We start from the raw sequence: 15,214 nt of genomic DNA on the forward strand, positions 1-15,214 counted from the left end.
ACATTGTTGTAGATGCAAAAGGTAAAAGATGATGTCTTGAATAGAAGCATCTAGTGGGTTGATTTTGTTATTTGGTACAGTAAATTACAAATCTTTTCCACTTTGCGGCATAGCAAGCTCTAGTGGTAGGACGTCTTGCCTCTTTAATGATGTTCATGCAGTCTGAGGGGAGATTAAGGTAGCCAAACTCTAAGACTTCAGGTGCCAGATGGCAAGGGTGAGTTGACTGGGATCTGGATGCTTTATCTTTCCATGGTTTTTAGTGAGAAGCTTGGGGGAGATGCGTAACGTTTGATGAGGAACTACTGATAGTTCCAAGAGGGTTGTGAACGATGGCTGTCGGGCCCATGTTGGAGCACACAGGATCATTGTGAGGGAATGCTGTTTGAGATTCTGAACCACTAGCGGAATGAGTGGGAGAGGCGGAAAAGCGTAAGCAAATTTGCCTGACCAGTTCATCCATAGCGCATTGCCTTTGGACAATGGTTGTGGATACCTGGATGCGAAGCTTGGGCATTATGCATTTTGGTGTGTGGCGAACAGGTCTATTTCTGGGTAGCCCCACATATGAAAGAATGGAAGCTGAACTTGAGGATGAAGTTCCCATTCGTGGATCTGCTGTGTTTGGCAACTGAGTAGATCCGCAATTTGATTGTGTACTGCAAGGAGATATATATTTTGAGGAATGGCCCATCTCCATATCCTTTGAGCTAGGTGTGAAAGCTGCAGAGTGTGTCCCCCCCTGTTTTTGTATGTAATACATTGCTGTCATGTTGTCTGTACGGACCAGGACAGCTTTGTTTACGAGGTGGAGTTGAAAAGATTTCAACGCTAGGAAGATCGCCAACAATTCCAGGTAATTTATGTGGAATTGTTTTTTTTGAGGGGTCCATATGCCCTGAATGGTATGGGTTTGAAGATGAGCTCCCCAGCCGGTGAGCGATGCGTCTGCTGTTAGCACTATCTGTGGAACCGGGTCAAGGAACGGCCGCCCTTTGGAAAGGTTTTGTGTGTTCTACCACTGCAGAGAGCGATGGGTGCGGTCGTCTACCAACACCAGATCTGTTAGCTGACCTTGAGCCTGATTCCACTGACGTGCCAAACACTCTTGTAAGGGACACATTTGGAGTCGAGAACACGGACGATGAGAATGCAAGAGGCCATCATCCCGATTAGCAGCAAGAACACTCGTGCTGGTAGTGAGTGTTGAGGCTGAAATTTTGCTATTAGAGCTTTTATGGGGCTTATCCTGACTGGGTTGGGGTATGCTAGAACTTTTGAAGTGTCTATTGTAGCCCCTAGATACTGTTGTGGGTTGGATGGTTGGAGATGCGATTTGGTGAGGTTTACCGTGAATCCCAAGTCGTGAAGCAGTTGGATTGTTTTGTGTGTGTGTTGCACACAGCTGCTGTGTGACTTGGCTTTTATGAGCCAGTCGTCCAGATAAGGGAAGACATCTTAAGTGGGCCGCAACTACTGCAAGGTAGTTGGTGAAGAGTCTGGGTGCTGTAGTCACCCCGAATGGGAAGACCTTGAATTGGTAGTGTTCACCATCAACCACGAACCTGAGATATTTCCTGTGAGCGGGGTGAATGGGAATATCAAAGTAGTTGCCCTGTTGAAGTAGTGGGAGCACCTGTTGGAGAGTAAACATGTGGAAGTGATCCGACTGAATGTAGAGGTTTAGTGGTCTGAGGTCCAATATGGGCCTGAGAGATCAGACCTTTTTTCGAATTAGGAAATAGAGGGAGTAAACTCCTGTGCCTTGGTGAGGCAAGGGGACAGGTTCTATTGCATGTTGTTGTAATAGGGAGAGAACCTCTCGTTTGAGAAGTGTTAGATGCTCCAAGGACATTGGACGTTGTTTGGGAGGAATGTTTGGGGGGTGGGTGGGGGGGTAGAGGCGAGTTCCAGGCAGTAACCATACTGGATAATTTGTCTTACCCAGTTGTCTGTTGTGATTGAATTATAGACAGTTAGGAACTGTGAGAGACGTCCCCTGACAGGAGTGGGATGATCGGGGGGAAATGCAGGGTAGTCAATGTTTGGTGGTAGGGGTGGTGCGGTTATTGTTGCCGCAACCTCTTTCCTTACCATTGTTGCCTCTGTAGCCTCCGCGAAAGTATCTTTTGGAGGATGTTTGAGTGGGGCTCTTACAGGACGTCAAATAACAGGTGGGAAAACAGGGTCTAAGGGAAAATATATTTAATGACCTACCCAAGTCCTAATCCCCTTATTCAACTAATTCAACATACAAAAAGAGAACTGGGGGTCAGTAATAAGAGCACGTGGAAAGATATACACAAGGATTGAAGGACAGTTATGATACCACTCAGGCATTCAGAGCAGAGCAAGGATTACCATCAAATTGCTGCTCGTAATAGAGCTAAGATATCAAGCTCTGATGATAAATTTTATCATTTGGTCATCCGCCAGGAGTCGAAGGTCAGTCCATTGATCATAAGGACTACCTCAATGGCAAGCTCTTTTGCTCATAAACAATGCCATACAGACATCAGAAAAAGAGAATGTGCTTAAGTGCATATTTGAGGAAATCCAATGTGGTGCAGTGCAAAAAAAGGAAGAATTAAAAAGGTTGTGTGGAGAGACTAAATACTCTAGATAATGCAACCCTCCTCACACCTAGTAAAAACGGTGCAGAGAAAGTAATGCAGTAATCCCATGTAACTGCTATTAGTAAGTCATAGCAGTAATTCTAGTAACTGCTAACAATAGGTCGACATGTTTCAGCATTCAGGGGAAATTCCCCACAGCTTTCTTCAGGACCTGTAATATTCTAGCTACTGCATGTGAAAACTCTCTATTCGTAATAACAATTTAGATGAGAGTAAAACGGTTGATTTGGACAATACAACCTCACTTGGTGCAAAACCTCCAATCACAGGCTGCAATCATCACCTGAAAAAATATGTAATAATGAATCATTTTTATCATACATTGTGCTTCAAATTAGTGAGTCAAAAAACCATTCTTATGTCCACTCAAACTATAAGCATATGTGGCTTACCCTTCATGATAAAGGATCAAACCTCACCTCCCTGGAACCTGTCTCAGGTTAATGAGGCCCGCTCTGTAGGGGGAACAAAAATGAAGTAAAAGGGAGAGGAATTGATTGCTAATAAAGGAATGCTAACGACATTGTCCCAGGTGCTAGTGCGTATATCATAAGGTATGTATTATACGAAGTATGCCTAAAAAAAGTGCATGCTCTCGTGTCTTAAAACTCTAAATGAGAAAAACGCTAGTAGGTGATCTAAACAAAGTGGGTCAAACATGAGTGGAAGCTCAAGGGTAAAGCGTATATCGAGTCATTAGACAAAGGCATTCGAATACGCTATGTAAACGCGCTGGCAGAGACACGTTTTTTTATCAAAATCAAACAAAATAAGACAACGGTCAAAAAGTGGGCGTATAAATACTAGGAACTCGTCAGACATTCTAGTCGACATTCAAGTCCGCTAAGTAGGCAAATTGACATAAAGAGTTCTCTACATTAGACTAAACACAGAGTCAAAAATTGCGGCGTAAAGCTCATGACAAATTGAGAGAGAGAACCATCACACAGCAACTAACCTGTCCGTCGTTACCTCTGCGCAGTGCTGAGTCAGGGGGAGAGGCAACGGCTCGACAGAGAGACCGGCTTAAATACTTAAAAAATACCTGATCATGCACAGTGAACTTCCGGAGCAGAATTCACCGTGGAGACGCGTCAAAGTTGCCAAGATAGCGTGAAAAACGTCACGGCGTGGAACTACACAGTGACGTCACACGTTACACAAATGTAGTTCATACTGCCAATGTTGACAAAAAAGTAGTTCTACAGTTACGAACAGAGATGTTCTGAGCCAATGGCTTTGGAGCCAGCTCTGTAGAAGGAGCGGCAAAAAGAGCCTCTAGGGGAAGGGAATTGTAAGGCCCCCATGGACCTAGCAGTTTCGGTATCTTTTTTCATCTTTTCTAAAGATGTGTCAACTGACGGCCCGAAAATGTTGCTCTTGAGCAAAGGGCTGATTTAGAATAGCAGATTGTACCTCTTGTTTGAATCCAGAGCCTCGGAGCCCAGTGTGCCTGCGCAACAAAACGCTAGTTTTAATGGTGCGAGATGCAGTATCAGCCGCGTCAAGCGCACATTTAATTGAGGTGTTTGTGATCAATTTGCCCTCTAGTATAAGGTTGTTGGCCTTTTGTTTGTATTGGTCAGGAAGGTGTTCCATGAGCTTTTCAAGCTCGTCATAGTGAGCCCTGTCGTACCTGTCCAATAAAGCTTGGGCATCGGAAATCCACCAATGATTTGTAGCCTGTGACGCAATATGTTTACCAGATTTGTCTATTAGCTTGGATTCCTTATCAGAAGGGGGGGGGTGTCACCTGTACTCTCTGAGTTTGCCCTCTTGCGTGTATTAGACACCATAAGAGAATACAAAGGGAGCTGACCTTTAATGTGAATTTGGTCATTGGTAGCTGTCTTATACTTTTTATCTATCCTGGTGTTTAGAATCCTGGCTCTGACACGGTCCTTAAAAACATTGGGGGCATGTTTGAGCATGCCTTTTAACATTGGCAAGGTTTGAGTGGACTTTTGCGAGGGTGCAAAGGTTTCAAGTAAAAAATCCTCCTCTAAGCGATCAGAATGTAACTGTACCCTGTGGCATTGGGCAGCCCTATTGATAACCCAATATTGTCATCTGGTGGTGATGGCCTAGATGGATAGAAGTCCGGGTCATTATGTGGGTCGGGATCTGTGTTGTAGTCATCCCAAGGGTCTACATCGTGTGGGATGGTATGTGCATCATCAACCCCATGTGGATCTATATTCCCACCCCCATCGGTAGGATCATCCTCAGTATCTGATGTTTGAGGTGAAACAATATGTTGTGGGGAGTGTGGTGGAGGAATGAGATTTGGAACAGCTGGAGGAGGAGAAGAAGGTGGGAAGTTTAGTGCTCATCTCCTTTCTTTTCAAGGGTATTTCAGATTCCTCTGAAGTGTCCAGTTTCTTCTTTTTTGGAGGCTTGCCAACGACTTTGCCAGCCTCTGGATCAATAGAAAGAGTTTTTTGTTTTGGATCCAAAAAATCAGGTACAGGTTGAGTGGGTAAAATGTGTTTTTTTGGTGCAGAAGATTTTGGGCCAAAATGTTCTTTGGACCAAATCTCTGAGGCTTTTTGTGGGGTCTTGGACTCCTTAGGTTTTGTTCTAGGAGTTTGTGACTCTGATACTTTTTTCGGCTCCGACAATAATTTCGGCTCCCAAGCAGTTTTCGGCTCCGAAGATTTTTTCGGTTCCGAATGTTTGTCATTGGTATGTTACGACGCCGAGGGCTTCGGCGTCGAAACTGTGTTCGGTGTCGACGAAGGAGGGTGTGGCACATCTTTGGTCTTGTGCTTCAGTGCCAAAGGTGACTTTTCAGCACTTGAATGAGGTTAGCTCGAGCCCGAGCTGGAAGGCTTATCTTTAGGTTTCATAGCCGGGCCCGAGGGCGGGGCATCTGAGACATGTTGTCGGTGTCGACCCTAGCCCGAGGGTGTTACCGGAGCCTTAGGTTTGGTTTTGGTTGGGAGAGGGGTTTCGGTACTCATGGACCGCTGAGCCCAGGTGACTGTTTCGTCTTCGATGTCGGAGTCGTCGGCTTCGGAGTCGGAGATGTCTTCTTCATTTCCTTGTTGCTCCGTCTGGACATTGGGATCTGCTCCGAAGATGTCCGGAATCCAGCTGCTTCCGCGAGACATTTTGTGACGTTAAGTCCGACGATCACGGATGGTTTTCTTCGACCTGAAGATGAACAGGCCTCGCAGTTCTTGTCTTCGTGCTCCGGGGAGAGGCAGAGGTTACAGGCCTTGTGCAAGTCCGTGTGTGGGAACTCAGCACCACACCCGGGGCATTTTTTTAAAGGAGTCCTTTCCATTGACTGCAGGCGTGGTCGACGCGGATAGGCCCAACGGCCCACCTCAAGGATTGAGGAGTTTGTTTTTAAAGATGCGCGTCGAAAAGGAAACGCAATCGAGACAATACTGTTGAATGGAGAGGGATTGCACGTCGAAGGGAGATTCTAAAACAATATCGAACAAGAGCGCAGCAAATCACATCCGAACCCGATGGTGGAAAAAAACAATCTGGAGATGGAGTCGATGCCCATGCGCACTATCGTCGTAAGGAGGAGTCACCTACCTCTTGACTACAAAGACTTCTTCCAAGACAAAAACAAAGTGCAAACATCCGAGCCCAATACCGGATGGCGATCTATGCACAAATATACGATCTACAGCTCATATGCCTCGAACATAGGCGGATCTCTAATTGGAAATTTCAGCGGCACTGGAGATTTTTGGGTGAGCTCATGGCTTGTACTGATCTAGAAGTTCATAGCTCTGATTCCCAGTCAGCAATAAAATGCTAAGGGACATAGGCTACAGCCCAGAGGCATTAACGTACTACTCCACTGAAAACAGCAGTATGTTAGAATCTTAAGTCGGAAAACAATGTAAAACAAATAAATATGTTCACTATGCAATAATAATGTCTGCAGATGGGAGACATATTAAAAAGGGTATGGGGTGCAAAGTGACTGAGATATATGTGACAGCCCCACAGAAGGGACTACATTTTCACTGTATTATACAATGCCAAGGAGTTGCTTTTCTTCTTATAACAGAGATCCTCACAATTTAAGGACTTTTAGACCAGTGAGGCAAATTATATTCAAGCATATTCAAATTATTATTAATTTTAGTGCCAGATCTTGTAACAATAAAAATCAATGAAATGAGGTTGTGATCATGGTTCCATGTAACCTGCGCGCGAGCAGACTTCTCTCTTCCAGCACACAGAAAGTCAATGGCAGTGCGCACGCTGTTACATGCCCTAAAAGACGGGACCAGAGTGAAAACTGGTCTCTCTCTTTGGAGCACAGCTGTTGCTATATTAAAGAGGTCATGGATGGCGGGAAGGAAAAGGGATTCCTTCGTTGATTGAAAGCTACACACTAAATGGAAAGTGTTTTGCTCCAAATGTTACATTAATTTTTGAGCAGGCTCAGGTTGTAAATGAGCACTGTGTGGTTTTTCTTTTTCTTAACAAAGGACAGTGGAAGAGGCTGCAGTGGGTTTATTTACTAATTTAAACAACGTATTTTTGCATGTAGAGAGTCAGGAGGCTTATCAAAACACAATGTAACTGAAACAAAAATTGCTGGTAAAAAAAAAAGCTTTGAGCCATATTGCTGTATATAGCGCTTAAGGCCTCGTAGGGCTAGCGCTATCTATACCAATGCAATCCTGCAAATCATCTTGGATACAATGGCTGCGACCCAATTTTGTGAATGTGTGAGATTTGTATACGGACACCCACAGGAGTGTCTGCACCTGCCTGCGTGGATACAGCACAAACAACCCCAGTGGATTTATCTTGAAAATCAATCCAGTTTTGAAAGCTATGAAGCCATTTTTTCATTTGCTGTTTTCTGCATTCTTTTTCTTGTCACTGAATTTCCATTAAAGCATTATAAAGCAACATGTGCTTTCAGGAAAGGAATGTGCTACCTTTGTACAACATATTCTCACTTATGGATATTTCCATTACATTTGACTATAAACCTGGACATTTGAAGAAACATGTAGTTGCACTGTATCTAAGTGGTGGCTATTGTGTGGATACACATACTTGTGTTGTGCTTAATATATGTTTAACCCTTTACTGACCATAGACCATTCAGTGTTGAAGAATTTTGTGTTCAACCCTTTACTTTTTAAGTATGTTCATTTACATCTAGTGGAAGCATTCTCAGACTTAATGGTTGCGATAATGCTACCACAATTTCAGCATTTCTATGATTTATTGATAGTATGGCTTGTCTTGTTGCTCATATGGTTACAATACTCTTCTTGATTTGTATATGTGGTTTGTATACTTCAGATTGACATTCCCATCCCGCCTACTATCATATCATGTAATACTATACGGCAGTGGTTCCCAAACGTTTGACTCCTGAGGACCCCCATTGAGTCACCACTGGAAGCCGGGGACCCCCAAGCAATTTGAATGATTTAAATTTCAAAAATTAAAACAATAATTCGAAGAAAAAAAACCACACATGTGCACACAAAACAAATACTAAAATTACTAAGGATTTTAGTATTTTATATTGAAAGAATTTGCAACAAAGGAAACATTTTAATGGGAATGTTGGTGCTGCATCTCCGTGACTAACTTTTAAATGGTTGGTTTTATTTCGCAGTACGAGGCTCCTGCTCCTGCCAGGGTGAGACTGGAAACCCAAAGTATCCCTTGCAAATGTTTTCAGACCAGTCCCCATACGGTGCACTCAAGTGCGGGGAGTGAGCCTGACCACTACGAAGGGGGCTTTGGGAGGCTCTCTCCCTCAAAACATTTAGGAAACAATGGTGCATTCTACAGCATATTTATCATTATATATTGAATTGTATTAGCTTTTAAAGAATAGTAAATGAAGACCTTACTATGAACCAGGATGCGACAATCTTTGTTGGGATTCTCCAATGATTCCCTTATTATCACCCTCCAACAGTGCTTCTCATCTCTTCATAGCCCCTCTGTCACATATATTTAATTTGTTTTATAGCATCTCTCATACCATTGTAGGATGTCGGAGCACTTTACATCACACACATATAGAGACAATGAATCGTTCATGTAAATCAGTGTATAGAAAATGTTACATAAGGTAAAGGGGACTAACAAAGTGGAGTATTCACACGTCATTCATACTGGTACGCATGTTATAGAGTGCTTGGTCTGGAAAAGCACAAACTCTGGATTCTGAACATAACACAGTGGCTAGCACTGACTTTAACATTAAAAATGTATTTCCACCCAAATAAGCATTTTTAGCAGCATCAGGATAATGAAAGACTGGGGAAAAACATAAGTTACTAACTTGTACCATGCAGTTTGCAAGCAGTTCTTTGATGACAGTTTATAGGTCACTGTGCTAGATTACGATTGTCACTTATGAAGTGCACAGTAACAAAAGAATCTCTGTGACAAAAGCAGTAACCTACTGACCTATGCACATAAAATACAGTTTTTTAAAATGCATGTTCATGTTCTTTGCAGTAGGCATATTAACCCTCTGTGCTACATTAGTTAAGTCAAAGCTGCCACTAGACAAATCTCTCATCTCTCTCCAGCAGGTACATTAATCACTGGCATTATCTTGACACTTTTATTTTTGCTAAAAAACTGCTAATTATACAAGGAACGTTGCAGTGCTTTTAAAACTGCTGCCTACGGACTCCCTGGGAATGTGTCACGGACCCCTGGGGGTCCGCGGACCCCAGTTTGGGAAACACTGCTATACGGTTACTGCCTACATTGTTGTGGACTTTGCACTGTAGGTTAGTCAGTGCTTGGAACAACTCTCTCTCTCTCAACCTCACCTCATGCTTAAAAACAGCAGCATCTTCTGCATCATGTTTAAAGAGTCTCTAAAAATCTTACAGACCTCACTCAACACCTAAGCCAAATTATTTCTAATATTTTTTTCAACTATGCACTTCAGAAATGGATCCCATTGAAAACCAGAGTGCTTTGCTGCCTTTTCAGGGATATGAAACACCATATGAATTCTACATTTTAGAGCAAAACAACCAAACAAACATGTCAGTTTTCCTCTTCCATAGACCGGTTTGGGCGGGGCCCTGGGTTCATATGGGATCCTGTTGGGGTGGACATGTAGGTTCTTCAAAGGACCAGTTGGGGCGGACATACAAGTGTGAACTCTCAGCAATAGAAATGTGGAGCAAGCAGCTATGGCCTACACCACCTGTCCCATTACCCAGGGTACACCTTGAATTCCTGGGGCACACAGTCAAACTTCAACAGCTGTACCATTTGGGGTAGACAGCCCTGGCACACACTGCCTTTCCCAATACCTTGTGACTTAGACTCACTGCTTTCTTGAGTCAGAATTACACTGCTGCCTTTGTTTTGCCTACTTCTGAAGCCTTGCATACAATATTACAGTTGCCCTCCCATAGCCAAGAAGCCACATCCTGAATGAGGATGGTGTTTGAATAGTCCCTTTCCAGAGCATTGTTGTGCACAATGGCATTCATGCTCTAAATTTACAGGATTACGTAGAGGTAATGCAATTTGTTGGGGGGGGGGGGGAGTGTAAGACAGAGGAACATGATAGTGGGAGGCATTTAAAGGGGATAGAGAGGATAGCAGAGAGAACAGAAGAGGGGACAGCATTTAAGATGCGAAGACTAGTAAGAGACGTGTAAAAGGTGAGGGAAAGGATGCAGATAGGAGAGAAAGGGATAGTGTGTAAGACAGAGGAGCAGGATAGTGGGAGATGTGTAAAAAAGACGGAAAGGAAAGCAGACAAAGAATGAGGGAAGCAGCAGAATACTGTGAGATGTGTAAGGAGGGAACAGAGTGTAGACAGGAAGGAAGCAGAACTGTGAACAAAGCCGACACAGGAGAGACAAAGTAGTAGATATGTAAAGAGGCTGGAGAGAAATTAAGGAATATCTCTCTCATTCTGCCACTCATTTTCATAGCTTGTGCACTTATATAGTAAATCATTGCATGTCTTCGGTGCACGTAATTTTAGTTGCAGCGCACAGAGAACCTTCATTGCTGCACACACACAAAATAAATTAGAGGCAACACTGGTTGTGATGAGTTGTAGCACACTGGCAGCGACAACATACCGTTAGATTAAAACATCTGTCTGATACCACGCATCTGTTATATCTTTGGTAGGTACTCACTACAATACTCACCTTCTCAAAGAAAACTCCCCTCTCCCCTTTTCCTCTAACCATTACTTCACACTGCTCACTCGCAGCTCCCCAAACTACTACAACCACCCCTACCTACACCCAGGGAGACAATATCTTCATCTTTTTTTGTGCTAAGCTCATGATCTGTTAATCTCATGTATACATGCATTCTTTCCTGCAATGGAGAACACTAGATGCAGTTACAGTGTTGCATATATGTGTATTATTTACCTGTACGGCCCAACCAAATTTTCTTCATACAAGGATTCAAATTTTCTTTCACGGGTCAAAGAAACAACTGTTCGAATATTTTCAACAGCATCAATAGCAATCTGTAGAAGAAAACAAGTTGTTACTATGTGCATCCATTTTCAAAACTGATGCACAGGAAAGGGCAGCTAGCAGGAGTTGCTATCCTATTCCTGAGATCAGCTTTACACACAGCAGACCATGATAGTGCACTGCTTAGGAAAAACAAATGGTCCTTTTTACCAAAGCTCTAATGAAGGTAGTTATATATATTTAGATCTAACCATAACTAGGTGATTCAGAGAAACAATCAGATTTGACATTTCTCAATGTTTTTGTAAATACCAAGGGCCCGATTAACAGAACTAACTTAAGACAAAATCCTAAACTTACTACCATTTTGGTATTCACAGAAGGCACTTACTCACTTCGGTATTCACAGAAGTTAGGAGTCCTAACTTTAGGACTCCTAAATGCCTTCTGTGAATACCGAAAGTCTTAAAGTTAGGATTCTTCTCGTTTAGGAGTAGTAAAGTTAGGACTCCTAACTTTAGGACTTCTAAATGCCTTCTGCAAATACCGAAAGTCTTAAAATTAGGATTTTTCTCAGTTTAGGAGTAGTAAAGTTAGGACTCCTAAGTGCCTTCTGCGAATACCGAAAGTCTTAAAGTTAGGATTTTTCTCAGTTTAGGAGTAGTAAAGTTAGGACTCCTAACTTTAGGACTCCTAAACTGAGAAAAATCCTAACTTTAAGACTTTCGGTATTCACAGAAGGCATTTAGGAGTCCTAAAGTTAGGACTCCTAACTTCTGTGAATACCGAAATGAGTAAGTGCCTTCTGTGAATACCAAAATGAGTAAGTGCCTTCTGTGAATACCAAATTGGTAGTAAGTTTGGGATTTTGTCTTAAGTTAGTTCTGTGAATTGGGCTCCTAGAGATATGATGAATTGTAAACAAAGAAATAAGGAAACGTTTAGCCTACAGTGTAATTGAAAGAATAACCCAAAGGATGATCCCACAATCTTTCAACTTCAACGCTGCTAGATGTTTTTCCATGTGTATCTTATGTGTATGTGGCTAAACCAGTGGCAATTGAAATCCAGCTCAAGCTTTAGTCACATTTTTTCCAGATTCTTAGACATCTCAAAACATGAATTATAAACACAATCTGCTCATTTGTACAGTGAATTCAATAAAATACATGCATTTATTTGAAGCCTGTTTGTTACATCTGCCATGGATTGTTTCATCTAAATCTGTTTTAAGTGTAGAATAAGGACTGTAAATTTCCTTTCAAACAAAGGAAACTATTGCTTACATTCATGTTCGTTTATACAATTATGGGAGCCAATATTAAGGCAGGTCCATGATGAGATAATAGGTATACAATGATAATAGGAATTCTTGTTGTTGCATTGCTTGGATATAAATCTTTTTAGAACTACAGCCTCACAAAACTGCCAGATAGCCCTCCTCTACATGCTTTCTATTTACAAACTTATATTGCAGAAGCTAATCATCTAATCCCTGACATAACTTGTGCATCTGAGTCTTTATTGGGCCATCAATGTTATAAAGGCGGCTTTGCATGCCATAACGTAAGTATCTTTACCATTATCGTAGGGCATGTGAGGCATAAGCACATGTGAGTAGTTGAAGAAAAAACATAATGATAGGTGGTCACCGAGCATGTACTTACTAAAAATGAAATCCGGTGTTTTGAATGAAATAAAAAAAAAATATATTTTTAAAGAAAGCGATAAGCTTATTCTTGGGAATTATTGAGATTTTCTACCCAAAATGAAAAACTGAGTAAATCCTTAGCAATACAATCAAAAGATGGCATTTCCAACAAAAACAATCTGGCTGATCGTTTATTGATATTTGAGGGTGAGTTACAGAGGCCTATTGCTGTTGTTATAATTTAGTGCCAGAAAGCACCTCCTGCTACAACTGGCATTTCATTACACTGGTATCGCTGCTTCATGTCCTGTGGCAGTCACTTCTGTGAATCCACGGGTTGATGACAATTGAAATACTGTCTGCCGTAGTGACTATTTCACCAGTTATGATATATGTTCATAGCTTAGGAAGATTCTAATTGATGAGAAGTAGCTTTCATTTTAGAAAAGGTTAAAGATAACTGATCCACCGGGAAGAATGACAGAAGCATCAATTTTGTGAATTTGTGATTTCCTCTACAAATATATTCCAGGTTTTAGCAGTAATTTGCATTCATGTACAGATCTACAGAAATTTGCTCTTGACCTAAATTTTTTTCCCTTTTGAGACATAACAAAGAGCTATTTACAGGTTCTATACACATACTAATCACATATAATGTTAGGAATTAAGCTACTATCTAAATACACTCATGGCGGTTAATACTTGCATGACATTTAATATATACCTTTCCAGCTAGCTCCAGTTCTGTCTTGTCTTTCTTTGCATGGCCAGCCAACATTTTCATTTGAATGAGACCAGAAATGGCAAGGACCGGCACAATAGCTAAGATGAGTAGGGTTAGTTGCCAGCCATAAACAAATGATATGATTAAAGCTGTTCCCAAGTTGGCAATATTCTGTGCAATCAAAGCCAATCTGGAGCCAGTAGCCTTTGAAGGAAAAAAATAAAATAAGTCATAAGTAGTTTTTGTGATATGGGAAGGTTATCTAGCTCAACTATTCAATTTCAGTAGAACTAGCATAACCCTACAAAGAGTTAAAGAGTGTATATACTTTGAAAACAAATGTGTATCATTCAGTTTAGCACTGGATTCAAAATTAAGAGTTAGGAAAATGAAAAGGCAAGGTAGCAAGCAGGATATTGACATTTCTAACACAACTAGTAGAAAATAGTATTATACCCATGATCAGATGATTACAAGTGTACCTGATAAAAACACCTTAAATTGTTGCTAAAAGTGTAAGTGTAAAATAACAAAAGAAAGCAATCTATGTTATACTGATTTAGGATTCATTATATATTTATTTATTTAAAGATCAATGTTACATTGTTCAATGTTCAGAACAAGCAAAGGAAATAGGCAGCAACCTGGCCACAATGTGTAGTGTAACTTCCAACGTGGATGTAACCTAAAAAACAAAGGATACCATAAGCGTCATTTGGAGTTTTCATGGAATTAGATGATTTGGAAAGCAATCTTAAGGTGTTAAAGAATTTTTTGCTTTATGCTCCTCTTTTTGAGAACGCAGCCTAACAAAGGGTCATCTTCAGATTTAAAGCACTATCACACTACACACAGTGTATAATCCTGGTGTTGGACCAGGACCTTTCTGCAGGGTGATCCCAAATGTTTTGCCTGTTTCTCTTCATTTTTGCTGAAATTCGTTTTTGTTGGCCTTAGGACTCTGTGCACTTTACCACTGCTAACCCGTGTTAAAGTGCTTGTGATCACTCCCCTTAACATAGATCCCATGTAGAGTGGCATACCATATACCCCCAGTGCCTTTAGATTTAATGCTAATAGTAGGCCTGCAGCACATGTTGGAGAACCCACTTAAGTAACGCAATAAAGCATGTTACAGGTCTGCCATTACAGCCTGAATGCAGTTTTAAATTGCCAATTCGAATTGGCAATATAGCCCCCTTGCTAAGCCTTAAACTCCCCTTTTATTGCATATAAGTCACCCATAAGGTAGGCCCTAGGTAGCCCATAGGGCCGGGTGAATTATAATTAAAAGGGTGGACATGTACTGTTACGTTTTGAATGTCCTGGTAGTGAAAAACTCCTGAATTTGTTGTTTTACTACTGTGAGGCATACCTGTTCCAATAGGGCAACATTGGGTTACCTTATTACCTTTAATAAGTGCTGACGTTTGATTAAGAAAAGACACACAGATGACGGACAGAATGCAGAGCAAATCAAACATTCCCCCCCAGTCAAGAGACCTTGGTTAAATCCATCATTCTTTTGCTCACCATGCCACCCCAGCTTAGACCCAGCCATATGCAAATCAGTCTTGACCCTGTTCCTCATGGGAACAGTCCAGCCCGAATTGCCAAGCCAGGTCCACCCTGGACTGGAAAAAAGCATCCTGTGACAGGTTTCGGGCCATATCCCCTCATCAGCCAGGCTAGATTGAATCCATTGACACAGTGAGCCCGGGACCTACGTCTGGGCATATCCGGTGCACTTAGAGTGAGAAAGCAAAAG

The 15,214-nt window shown here is 41.7% G+C and overlaps 1 protein-coding gene across 1 annotated transcript in view; it reads right to left on the reverse strand.

The window, feature by feature from the left end:
* LOC146789359 (ATP-dependent translocase ABCB1-like) overlaps window positions 1-15,214 on the reverse strand; it is a 502,439-nt gene that overhangs the window by 93,820 nt on the left and 393,405 nt on the right. The window contains exons 21-22 of the mRNA XM_085631305.1: window positions 13,447-13,650; window positions 11,018-11,118 (exon numbers count right to left, since the gene is read on the reverse strand). Of these exons, the coding sequence (XP_085487431.1) occupies window positions 11,018-11,118; window positions 13,447-13,650 (305 nt within the window). The remainder of the gene's footprint in view (window positions 1-11,017; window positions 11,119-13,446; window positions 13,651-15,214) is intronic.

This window comes from Triturus cristatus, chromosome 10 (assembly GCF_964204655.1).
Source record: "Triturus cristatus chromosome 10, aTriCri1.1, whole genome shotgun sequence".
NCBI classification, from domain to species: Eukaryota; Metazoa; Chordata; class Amphibia; order Caudata; family Salamandridae; genus Triturus; species Triturus cristatus.